Source organism: Puma concolor, chromosome C2 (genome assembly GCF_028749965.1).
Source record: "Puma concolor isolate L17-30 chromosome C2, mPumCon1.1.hap2, whole genome shotgun sequence".
NCBI classification, from domain to species: domain Eukaryota; kingdom Metazoa; phylum Chordata; class Mammalia; order Carnivora; family Felidae; genus Puma; species Puma concolor.
The window spans coordinates 145,873,280-145,886,995 of record NC_141675.1 but is presented as its reverse complement, the minus strand read 5'-3'; the positions used below and the strand labels follow the sequence as shown (position 1 = coordinate 145,886,995).

The following is a 13,716-nucleotide window of genomic DNA, read 5'->3' as shown; positions in this document are numbered from 1 at the left end:
CGGTGGGATTATTTGCACGAAAGTATTTGGCTTCTCAGAATTTTGAATTTTTCAATTAATGCCTACATCTTCAACATAACTCTAGAATCTTCTTCTGTTTTGCTCTAATAATGCATTGGATTATCTGTTCACCTGCCAATAAAATGTAAATTTGAAAACAAAATATGGTTTTTGTTTTGTTCATGGAACTCAGTTATGTGGAAGTGATGTGCTGTTTTAATTTTTAGCCCTATAAGACATGTCAGTAGACTGTGGACTGTTACCCGATTAAGTGTGAAACGATAGAGCCTGACAACTGGATTTTACCTGCTGTACACATTGAGAATCTCTAAGATTCAGAGGAGACTGACTGAAAGGACAGTTGGACTAAATTGTCAATGAGGGAAGCTGGGCTTAGAAGAAAAAAAATTTTTTTTTCATATACTTCACAAACATGGATGCAGCTAAATTTAAAAACTAACAATTCTAGACCAAAATGAAAAAAAAATGTTTCGAAAGGTTAGCAATTTAATATTTTTCAATCTCTTGCTTTTACTTAGATAATATTTAGATTTAAGTCGATAACAGCATCATATCTATTTATCAAATATATGTGTTTTAGGTTATTCAACTCACATTTTTCAATTTAGTACAATGCATAATAATTCCATTTATTTAGAAATTTATTTGGTTGTTTTATTTTAACCATAATCAAATGATAAAAGATCAAACCATATCACTAGGCTCATTATGAAAGTAAATCACCTTTCCAAGAATTTTTGTATTTTGAACGATTTCACCCCGTGTGTCGTATTATTTTGCACATTATATAATTTGACATTTGCATCAAGCAGCCGATATCTATAACTCAGTAATGAATTGGGGCAAGGTTTTTCCTGTGAGGTCATTTAACTGAAAATATGTTAACTAAAATTTTTAGTTAGCTTTCCTATATTCTCATTGCATCTTCATGACCAGACATAAGAATTTTTTCAATCCAGGGGCGCCTGGGTGGCTCAGTCGGTTAAGCGACTGACTTCGGCTCAGGTCTTGATCTCACGGTTCCTGAGTTCGGGCCCCGCCTCGGGCTCTGTGCTGACAGCTCAGAGCCTGGGTCCTGCTTCGGATTCTGTGTCTCCCTCTCTTTCTGTCTCTCCCCTGCTCATGCTTTGTCTCTCTCTGTCTCGAAAATAAATAAAACATTAAAAAAATTAAAAAAAATTTTTTCAATCCAATAAGGGAAACAAACAACCAGACATAATTTTGAACGAATTTATTTTTCAGTTTAAGCTGATGCTCAACACAGCTGAATCCACAGAGCCTTCTTATGAATCTGAATTGTCCCTGATGAAAATGGGCAGGAAGAGAGACATTTTACTGATGAATTAAGAAAAAGCTATAAGGAAATACCAATGTTTTTTCCTAAAATCAAATGATGTGTTCGGGGAACAATATAAAATTAAGCTATTTTGTTTAAATGTGTCAAAATTTGTCAAATATGTTTGATTCAGTCAAATAGTAGTGTCATAAAGTTGCCAAAATCAAGACATTAAATGACAGCAGGGTCATGAAACTTATCTTTCAAGTAAACACACACACACACACACACACACACACACACACACACTCCTCAGAAAAGTAACTGGTTTCTGTAGAATTATGTAGGCTCTAGTGACCAAATCAGGACCAAGGTCAAGGTCTTCTGAGTTCAGGTGTCACAGTGTCCTCTGAGCTTCCATGAGCACAGCTGCATTTATGGCATATGCAGAAGGATTACCTTTCTTAGGTAGAATCACCATTTCTACAACATATTGTGGTTATGATTTAGAGAATTAACACTCTTAATTTCAGTGTTAGTTTTATCTAGATTTCACCTATATCTATATACATCTCTCTCTCTCTCTTTCTCTCTCTCTCTCTCTCTCTCTCTCAAAAGATGGAAGTCTTCCTTCAAAAGGCACAGACTTATTCAGTCTACCTAAAGATAAGTTTGCTCAGCCATCAGTTATAACCTAGGTTTTTAGTTGCTCCAGTCTGGGTGTTGTAGACTCTCCATGTACAAAGCAAATGAGGTATAGCTATATGACTCTGTTATTTCACACTTGATCAGGTAACAGTCTTTAAACATGCCCTCTAGGGCTAACAGTGAAGACAGTCATCTGTATTATTAGATTGAGAAACACTGTGTATGACACTCCTAGCAAAATACATTATCATATATTATTATATCTTATTTCATGGTTTCATTAATATTTTTGAGTGAAGGAAATACATTTTGAATTTATAACAGAAGTGCCCTTACCTTCCAAATAAAAGCTATAACTTGACCAATGGAAGAATGCATCTTCATCATTTCACACATACACACAGGATCTGACTTTTACACCAAGTCATTGTCTTCTCATAGAAAGTTCCTGAGAAGAGAATGACAAAGAATTGTCTAAGTCTTTGAGTCCACTGAACATCAGAGAAAAACAAACAACAACTCTCAAAAAAATATAAATTTCTCAGTTTTCAAGGATAACTAGTATCCAGAGGATATTACCATTTTTTTCTATTTTTTAACTCAGGAGAAAAAAATAAAATATATTCATATATTACACAGTATTATTCCACAACTTTATGTTCTTAATTATATACCACTCTTCTTTGAAAATACATAAATAAGGGTGCATTTCATCATTGAGTTTATAAAAAAAATTGTGAAATATATTGGTTTTATCTCTTGTGCGCGTAGTTATTTGCCTTGGAAATAAGAACATAAATTAGTATCACACAGTCAAAAAAATCTACCAGATTTACTTGACCATTCATGAGATTCTTAAACTTGCTAGATTTATTCGTGATTGTTTGGCTTCAAAATGACTCCTTGAGAATTAAAAAATTTTCCAGATTTCTGGAACTTTTCCACAACAAAAAGTAGAAATGGAATAATTTTCATAAGAAGGAAAAAAGATTTAATAGCCAAGGCAAACACTGGGTTAAATATTCCTTTAAAACTTGAAAGCCATTTTAATCCATAATCCATTTTAGAGAATTGCTAAGGCAGAATTCATTCTTTTATTAATTCAACAAATATTTTTTTGTGTATAAGAACAATGAACAAATCCAGTTGGGAAAATATATTATCAAAAATGTTACAGGGGGACTGGGTGGCTCAATCAGTTAAGCATCTGACTCTTGATTTCAGCTGAAGTCACGATCTCATGGTTCATGAGTTCAAGCCCCATGTCCATGCTGTCCGTGCAGAACCTGTTGGGATTCTCTCTCTCCCTCTCTCTCTGCCCCTCTCCTGCTCTCTCTCTCTCCAAAAATAAATGAACTTAAAAAAATGAAAACAAAATAAAATGTAACAAAAATTTTACAAAAATACTAAGTCAAGAAGTTATATGCACCCCATGTTCAATACAGCATTATTTACAACAGTCAAGATATAGAGGCAACCTGTGTACATTGATGGATGAATGGATAAAGAAAGAATAACACACACACACACACACACACACACACACACACACACACACGCTAGGTGGAATATTAGCCAGCCATAAAAAGAAGGACATCTCGTCGCTTACAATAACATGGATGGATCTTGAGGGCATTATGCTAAATGAAATAAGTCAGAGAAAGATCTATACTGTATTATCTCACATATACATAGAGTCTAAAAATACAAAAACTAAAAACTGAGCTTATAGATACAGAAAACAGATTGGCGGTTGCCAGAGGCAGGGGTTGGGGGTGGGCTAGAAAAAATGTGTGAAGGGATCAAAAGATAAAAACCAGTTATTAAATAAATAAGTTGTAAAGATGTAATATAAGCTGTATATTGCATATTTGAAAATTTTCTAAGACAGTAGACCTTAAGAATTCTCAAGAGGGGCGCCTGAGTGGCGCAGTCGGTTAAGCGTCCGACTTCAGCCAGGTCACGATCTCACGGTCTGTGAGTTCGAGCCCCGCGTCGGGCTCTGGGCTGATGGCTCAGAGCCTGGAGCCTGTTTCCGATTCTGTGTCTCCCTCTCTCTCTGCCCCTCCCCCATTCATGCTCTGTCTCTCTCTGTCCCAAAAATAAATAAACGTTGAAAAAAAAAAAATTAAAAAAAAAAAAAAAAAAAAAAAAAAGAATTCTCAAGAAAAAAAATTGCAACTGTGTATGGTGATGAAAGTTATCTAGACTCACTGTGGTGTTCATTTCTCAATATATACAAATATCAAATCATTATGTTGTCTACTGAAACTAGTATAATATTATATGTCAATTATATGTCAATAAATCAAATGTTGCTTATAAATTTCAAAACAGAACACAACCAATACAATAATAACGGAAGGAAACAAAATATTCAGTAACATGTTTAATACCATGTAAGGTACATATATTGCTAAAGACCCAAGTCAAGATATGGTCACATTCAGGTGGGACTTAAACTTGGGGTTTGGTTTACTATCTTTACAGAGTGAGTGAGCTGAGCAACCTGTGAGGACTAGACATTTGCCTTCGTATCCTTGTCTCTTGCCTCCGTCATTTCATGACTGCCTGTTCATTCTTGGAGATTTTCAAGGAATCAGGATTTTAAGAGATTCTATTAAAAATATTACATGATATTAAGAGTACATATTCTTAAAAATTTTTAAACTTTAATAAATAAGTAATAGCATACAAAAAGAAAATGCTTCCTGATTGTCTAAGGGAAAATAGGAGGCGGGACACCTAGAATTTGTAGAGAAAACTTAAGGACAAAAATATTGTGATGAATTATGGGTAGAGGGATGAAATACTGAGTGGAAAAAATGGATAAGAACCAAAGACCTAGATGGGGCAAGTATGAATTGGGGATGAATGCAGAATGAGATTTAAGGAGAGGCTTCACGGAGAGGTTTGATACATGGATTACAAAGAAAAGTAAAGAACAAAAATGATCATTGTAAAGCATAGAGCCAAGATCATCTGCATTTTTAGCTAATACTTTGGATATAACCTAGTCTGGAAAAATGAGCAATGTGTAAAGAGAATATTTTTGAACCGCATACAGATTGGTTATAAAAGTGAGTTGGGTCTCTTAGATGGTCCCTCAGTTTCTGAAATAAATTTTACTACGTTGATGAACAAAAAGGATGTTTTGCAAGCCGATGTGTGTGTGCGTGTGTGTTTGTGCATGTGTGTGTGTGTGTGTGTGTGGATTCAACTTGAGAAATAAATTTGGCATTTGGAGAATTTGATGGATTTAAGAATTTTAAGCGTGATCATTGTCTTTTAATCTAGATGGCAGTAAGATACAAGTATCCAAAGAATGATACGAAAACGGGAAATGAGAAAATAGTTAATGAGAAAACACCATCAAATATGAATGATGCAATATGTTTAGTAATGAATTCTATTTAGGGAATTTTTGTTTTGTGACTTTGAAGACAGATTTTGTTTCTCATTAAACAAGAAAGAATGTAATGAGTTCAAGGGTGTTCTAACGAGGCAGCTAAGTAAGCTCAGAAATTTTAATGAGTGTGCACCTCTCTTTGTGGCAGCAAACAGATTAATGAGTTGCCTCAAGTGAATGAATAATTTGGAATGATACAAAAGAATGGCCACATGTTTTATCACACTTTCTGCTCGGGGGTTATAAACATAGCTGTAGAATGTTCGACATTCACACTCAGGATTTTGCTTTGAATGGCAAACCAACTCACCACCCCTCTCACCATGAGTTTCTATGGCAGCTACTATGGTGGCCTGCGCTGTGGCTGGGGACGTGGTAACTTCCACAGACTGGGCTGTGGGTGTGGAGGCCACGGATATGTCTGCGGCTGCCCATTGTGCTGTGGAGGATATGGATTCTCTAGCTTCTACTAAACCACTGCTGTAGTAACCCCAAATCTGTTCCCATGAGTGTATTTGCCACATTCTTCAGTCAATGCACTGGGATTACCCTGGGCTTCTCTAGTAAGAGAAATCTAAGAATTTCAGACAATGTATTATTTAGAGATGTCTGCATCATATCCTCTGGCCTCCTGAAACTGAGCACTAACAGATGATGTATGCTGAATACCAGCAAATAACCTAATTTGAAGTAGAAAATATGGTTTTGGGGGGCATTGTTTAACTCCATGATGTGTGCATACTTATATGTAAGTTTTACTGTTTACAATTAGAAATACAATACACACAATAGTATGTTATTCCTTCCCTTTCTTTTAGTTATGTGACTTTCAGAATTGAATTTGGCAGCAAAAAATGAAAAAGAGTTTTAAATTTACCTGCATTTAAAGAACACAGTCATTTTACATATTTCGTATTTATCTGTTTGTGTAACTTTTTTCTTCTTTTTTTAATGTTTATTTATTTTTGAGAGACAGACAGAGACAGAGCATGAGCAGGGGAGGGGCAGGGAAAGAGAGGGAGACACAGAATCGGAAGCAGGCTCCAGGCTCTGAGAGGTCAGCACAAGAGCCCAACCGGGGCTCAAACTCACAAACCGTGAGATCATGACCTGAGCCGAAGTCGGACCCTTAACCAACTGAGCCACCCAGGCGCCTCTATCTGTTTCTATTTCTTAATGGAGTTCAAAATTTGCAGCTAATCTTTCACTTATATTGTCTCCCTTTATTTTATTTTATAAAAACAAACGGTGATATATATATATATATATATATATATTTTTTTTTTTTTTTTTTACAGTTACTAGACACCATTATCATTAAAACTGCAATCAGAGCAAACTTTCTTTCCACAAATCTAATAATCCATATTGCTAAATTTTCAGAGAAAATAAGTTCTGTTTTTCTGTAGATCTTTGTGATATATATTATCTTCCTTTATTCAGAGCCTGTTTTCAGCTATTTTGTTATGCATGTAAAATAATGCAGACATAAAAGATATTGATAAACTGGATTAATAAAACATGAACTTGGGTCATTCAACTCCCTCATCTCGCTTGTCTTCTTATGGGAACAGTGTTTATCATCATCATCATCATTATGCTGAAGTATTTGTAGTCCAGTAAGAACAATATACAAACAGAAATATCACCATGAAGCAAAACATTGTGTGGCTTCAACTGACCAGACATACCATTCGATAATTTAAAAGAAAATTATGCAAAGAGGAGTTAAAATTTTTTTAAGGTTTATTTACTTTTGAGAGAGAGAGAGAGAGAGAGAGAGAGAGCATGAGCTGAGAGGCAGAGAGAGAGGGAGACACAGAATCTGAAGCAGGCACCGGGCTTCGAGCTGTCAGCACAGAGACTGATGCAGGGCTCGAACCCACAAACTGTGAGATCATGACCTGAGCCAAAGTCAGACGCTTAACCAACTGAGCTACCCAGGTGTCCCCAAGTGTCCCAAAGTGATTTTTAGCAAAACATCATCCCTTTAAAAATGGCCATTTTATTGATAGGACAGTAATACCCCCCTTATATGTAGTTTTGTATTCTGTGATTTCAGTTACTCATGGTCAACCACAGTCAGGAAGTAAATGATCTTCCTTCATGTGTATTGTAAGAAGGTCAAAAGCAGCCTAACGCTGCATCACAGTGCCTATGTCACTCACCTCACGACATCTCAACATGTAGGCATTGTATTATCTCAAGAAGGATGAGTACACTAAGGTATTTTGAGAGATAGACTGCATTCACATAACTTTTACTACAGTATATTGTTATAGTTGTTCTATTTAATTTTTAGTCATTACCGTTAATCTTTCCTGTGCCTAACTTATAAATTAAACTTTAGCACAGGGATGCATGTGTAGGAAAAAACATAGCACCTGTAGGGGTTGGTACTATCTGCAGTTTCAGGCATCCATGGAGAATCTTGGAACATATTCCCTGTGAATAAGGAGGAACTACTGTGTAAGAATTAGGAATAAAATAAGTAAAATATCAGAATTTCTAAACTGTTTTCCTAAAACTGAATGGCAACTTCAGGTAATGGTATGAACTTATTGATACTTGGTATAAGCTGGGCCAATGTAGTTTGAAAAAGGACAAAACAAAATCACAGAATTAAAGATCTGAAAGGGATATTAAACTCTGTATTGCTGTCCCATAGTCTTGTAGGCAGGGAACCTCAGAATAAGGGATCTTAAGGCTAGAGTCAGAACACTGCTGTCCTTAGTCCCAGTTGTTTGATTGGACCATGATGTTTCTCTCTTTATGTATTTTCTCCTCAAATGTTGTCAAGTAAACCATTTTGAAAATTCTGGTGATGGTTATAAGAAAAGCTAAATTATCACAACTGATTTTAGGGAGACTGATCCCTTTACTTAGATTAACACCTGTTCCTTCAACATTTTTATTGTTCTGATATATAGAGAATTGCACCTGTCAATTTGCAAGTTATCTGGTTTTCAATATAATTAAACAATGAGCAATGTTAAAATTCAACTCTAGGTAACAAAGCAAACAAACATAAAAACCCATGATGACCTCTTCTTTCAGTCAATACTGTCTAGGGGCTGTATATAGAATCACAGTGGGCTGACCAGGGGAATAGATCCAAGTTACTCTATCGAAGGATCACACTGTGTAGTTGGACTCAGTAGAACGGAATTTCTATTATCTTTTCATTTGGTTAATATCTCCAGGGACAGGTGCTATGGGACTGACAAGCAGTAATCAATACAATTATTACTGCAGTTGACATTCTTAGTATAATCAATATTATCATAATTTTGTTCTGCTTAGATTGTATGCATCTGAATCTGAGGTGAGAAAAAAAAATGTCTGAAATGTGCAATGAAAGATTTCTTCACTTCCAGGGGAAATGTGAGAACATTTTTCAGTCTTCCATCCATCAACATGAATAGCAACTTGGGTCATGAGTTAAAATTTTTAAAAAATTAAAATGATCCACGTTTGCCTTTGATCTGCTGAATGGACAGAAAAATAGTAAGCCCTAAAGAAATTTCCAATGTAAAATTTTCACTTATGCATATTTTCAATTTTTTTTTACAGTGAATGGACATTTACAAGTGATGCATACCACAGTTATGTTGAAAACACATTTAGTATTTATTATTACTGAAGTTTTGCATTTGTGCCCCATATTATTTCCATCTATAAAGTACAGATAGTCTTAGGCATAAAAAATTGTTTTAATTCTTTAATAATCATCACATTCTTTGACAGAGTTACACAGGGAGACTGTGGAATCCTTAATGTTATGGAATTTATTCATACTTCTAAAGGATTCATTAAAAATGAAAATATTCATTCTATAAATTGACTTATTTCTGAAATGAGGAATACAAATGGAATGCAGTTGGGTCAGAATGTTTCGGAGATTAAAGGCTAATATTGGGTTTAATGCCACTCTGAAACCAGAAAGCCTGTTGCAACTCGGGTCAGCCTTAATATATTTCCTAGAATAGCAAATCAGTTGCTCGGGTTATGATATGCGTGGTCTTTGCTTTAATGTCAGTGAAAGTCATATAACTCTTTTTTTTTTTTGTTTGTTTGTTTGTTTGTTTTTTATTTATATATGAAATTTATTGTCAAATTGGTTTCCATATAACACCCAGTGCTCATCCCAAAAGGTGCCCTCCTCAGTACCCATCACCCACCCTCTCCTCCCTCCCACCCCCCATCAACCCTTAGTTTGTTCTCAGTTCTCGACAGTCTCTTATGCTTTGGCTCTCTCCCACTCTAACCTCTTTTTTTTTTTTTTTTTGTTCCCCTCCCCCATGGGTTTCTCTTAAGTTTCTCAGGATCCACATAAGAGTGAAACCATATGGTATCTGTCTTTCTCTGTATGGCTTATTTCACTTAGCATCACACTCTCCAGTTCCATCCAAGTTGCTACAAAAGGCCATATTTCATTTTTTCTCATTGCCACGTAGTACTCCATTGTGTATATAAACCACAATTTCTTTATCCATTCATCAGTTGATGGACATTTAGGCTCTTTCCATAATTTGGCTATTGTTGAGAGTGCTGCTATGAACATTGGGGTACAAGTGCCCCTATGCATCAGTACTCCTGTGTCCCTTGGATAAATTCCTAGCAGTGCTATTGCTGGGTCATAGGGTAGGTCTATTTTTAATTTTCTGAGGAACCTCCACACTGCTTTCCAGAGCGGCTGCACCAATTTGCATTCCCACCAACAGTGCAAGAGGGTTCCCGTTTCTCCACATCCTCTCCAGCATCTATAGTCTCCTGATTTGTTCATTTTGGCCACTCTGACTGGCGTGAGGTGATATCTGAGTGTGGTTTTGATTTGTATTTCCCTGATAAGGAGCGACGCTGAACATCTTTTCATGTGCCTGTTGGCCATCTGGATGTCTTCTTTAGAGAAGTGTCTATTCATGTTTTCTGCCCATTTCTTCACTGGGTTATTTGCTTTTCGGGTGTGGAGTTTGGTGAGCTCTTTATAGATTTTGGATCCTAGCCCTTTGTCCGATATGTCATTTGCAAATATCTTTTCCCATTCCGTTGGTTGCCTTTTAGTTTTGTTGGTTGTTTCCTTTGCTGTGCAGAAGCTTTTTATCTTCATAAGGTCCCAGTAATTCACTTTTGCTTTTAATTCCCTTGCCTTTGGGGATGTATCGAGTAAGAGATTGCTACGGCTGAGGTCAGAGAGGTCTTTTCCTGCTTTCTCCTCTAAGGTTTTGATGGTTTCCTGTCTCACATTCAGGTCCTTTATCCATTTTGAGTTTATTTTTGTGAATGGTGTGAGAAAGTGGTCTAGTTTCAACCTTCTGCATGTTGCTGTCCAGTTCTCCCAGCACCATTTGTTAAAGAGACTGTCTTTTTTCCATTGGATGTTCTTTCCTGCTTTGTCAAAGATGAGTTGGCCATACGTTTGTGGGTCTAGTTCTGGGGTTTCTATTCTATTCCATTGGTCTATGTGTCTGTTTTTGTGCCAGAAAGTCATATAACTCTTATAAAAAATATTAAGTGCCACCTAAGTGCTAGGTTTCGTTTAGATACTAGGTCAGGTCAATGAACAATCCCATCCAAAAATGTGTCATCCAAATATCACTTATAAATCTCAGTAAAGGCTCAGCAAAATGGTTATTGCCATATAAAACAAGTTTCTTGAGTCCCAAAGGTCAAGGATGGACATATTTACATAGGGCTTTAGGTATTAGTAACTAACTCTTTGGGCTGAGGTGAGGGATTCTGAATATCAGGCCAACTGTCTCCAAAGAATGCTTCCTTAATTTTGGTCTTTCTTTAAAATTGTGCCATACATGTAGAAAATTTCTTAAATATTCCAGGTGATACAAGTCCTTTTAAAATTTAAGATGATTTTAGGGGTTTTAACAACATTATCAATATCTAGAAAGCTCGAGTCGATATCTTAGGAAAGACAAGTTAACAATTGCCTAAAGACAAAAAATGGACACAGACTAGGCAAAGAGAAGACAGAGACAAATGTATTATAATGGCTATGGCAATCTAGATAGAAAGATGCTGTGTTCATTTGAATATAGAAATTAGAACTCAAACCATTTTTCCCATTTCTCACTTATACCTGAATGCAGTAATGAATCATGGAGGAAGGAAGTTGAGTGATGTTTGAAGTGAGATTTGAAAAAGATGTAAGATATATGGATAAATGATGAAGGGCAGAGAAAGTGGAGGGGCAGGGAATGATGTAGGGAGGCAAATACAACCTGCATTTGTGGTAGCAGTGAGACTAGAATGTACTCTGGGGAAAGGGCCCAGGACATTAAAAAAAAAAAAGTCCTGTGGGAAGGCATCCCCTCAAGATGGATTTTTGATCACTGTGAGAGTCTTTCCAGTATTGATGTCAGTCTGCTGTGTTTTAAACCCAAACAAGTGTGCTTGCATATAGAACCAAAAATAAGTCCTTTAACTGTACCTGGCCAAAGTTTTAAAACCTTAGAAATCACATTACCTTTCGTGATTGTTTTCTCGTACACGCGGCCGTGAACCCAATCTTTCTTGACTTCATGTGTTTTTTCATATTCTGAAGAAAGATGCATCATTTGCCCCTCATGATGCAAAACATGTGTGACTTTTGAAGAAATTGATCAGTGTAGGAGTCTTGATTTTACTATCTTTTGCTATTTTTATAAAACTGATTACTACAACTCTGTGATGAGAAGATATTTAATTAAAAATTCAACAATATCTAATGTAACTGACGTTAAGTGACTGGCAATCAAGTATTCTACGCAGGGTGTGGTATGTCGATACTTTGAAGAAACAACAATTCATTCTAAGAAAATTATAGCGGCAAACTCCAGAACAACCTAACTACTAGCCAAGCAGGTTCCGACATTCTTATGAGTGTGGTCAGGGGACCATAGATTAATACTTTGTCTCAGGCAAATGTAATTCATGGAATGCCACCAAAGGAGGGGCACATGTCGCGTCATGTTCACTGGCCGGAGTATATAAGCCTCCTTGTAAAGATGTTGGCATTCACACTCAGGATCTTGCCTTGAATAGCAAACCCAACTCAACACCTTGACACCATGAGATACTACGGCAACTACTATGGAGGCCTGGGCTGCGGCTGTGGAGGCTTCGGTGGCCTGGGCTGCGGCGGCTGGGGATGTGGCAGCTTCCGCAGACTGGGCTGTGGCTGGGGCTGGGGAGGCCTCAGACATGGCTCCTGCCGCCCACTGTGCTACGGCGGATATGGGTTCTCTAGCTTCTGCTGAAAACATTGTTGAAATTGGAAGCAAAGGGAAAGCCTCCAAATTTATTTGGTCGTATTTTTGTGCTTTGATTTCCAAAGCATCTGTCCTATATCTTCCAGGACCAAGTGATAGCTATGTGTCAACGGTCAAACTGTTTCTACAAATATTTGGTGTCTTTTTCCCTAAGAACCCCTCATCTTAAATGTATATTCAATATACAAAACTGCCCCTTGTTTGATGTCCTCATGTTGGTTTACTTTTCTAGCCACGATTGCCTTAATGTTATCTTTCTAGAAGATCTTGAAGAAAATTTGCGTTTTGCTATTGTCTAATAAAATGCTTACTCAAAATATAAATACTTTGGTTTTGTCTGATGTTTTAATTTTACTATTTTAACATCTTCTTTTGCAACTCGTATAAAGATTCTACTTGTGAAGCATTAAGGTCTGTGGCTATTGATATAGTATGATGCAAAAATGTCTCATTCACCACATTATACAAGCGTGAGAACACATAGGGAGTAATACGAACAGTTAATAAAAATAACTTGCCTTGTCTGTTATCAGTCCTCTCGAAAGTCCTTTAAGTGTTCCTGGAACTACTACGGGTTGTGTCGTTCTCATATTTACAAACAAGTGCATTCTTCTGTGTGAAATGGCTACTAGCTAAACATTTTCTTTTTCTTTTTCTTTTTCTTTTGTAAGGCCTTTTATTAGTTTCACTGCATCCTCAGGATGAAGGTAGTCAGATTTCCTGCACAGCCTCTGGTCCCACACCTGCACAGCATCCCCCAATATCCATATGCCCTACCAGAGTGGTACTTTGGTTATAACTGATAAACCTACATTGGCATATTATAATCACCCAGCTCATATTGTAATGTTCATTCTTCGTATAGTACATTCTACGGGTTTGGACAAATATACAATGACCTGAATCTATCATTATATCATACCGAGTATTTTTACTGCCTTCAAACCTTCTTTTATTTTAGTTTTTATTTAAATTCCAGTTAGTTAACATCCAGCGTAATATCGGTTTCAGGTGTATAAGTTAGTGATTCATCACAATAGGTGCACTCCTTAATCCCTGTATATCTTCTATGGTCTTCCTTTCCATCTCTTCCCTTG

General features: G+C 36.5%; 1 protein-coding gene across 1 annotated transcript; it reads left to right on the top strand.

Annotated features, from left to right (window-relative positions):
* Positions 1-12,384: 12,384 nt before the first annotated feature.
* LOC112849780 (keratin-associated protein 19-4-like) lies at positions 12,385-12,942 on the top strand. Its single transcript, XM_086720252.1, has one exon. It carries the CDS (start codon positions 12,419-12,421, stop codon positions 12,605-12,607), a length of 189 nt encoding a protein of 62 aa, XP_086576378.1. The 5' UTR covers positions 12,385-12,418; the 3' UTR covers positions 12,608-12,942.
* The last annotated feature ends 774 nt before the right edge of the window (positions 12,943-13,716 follow it).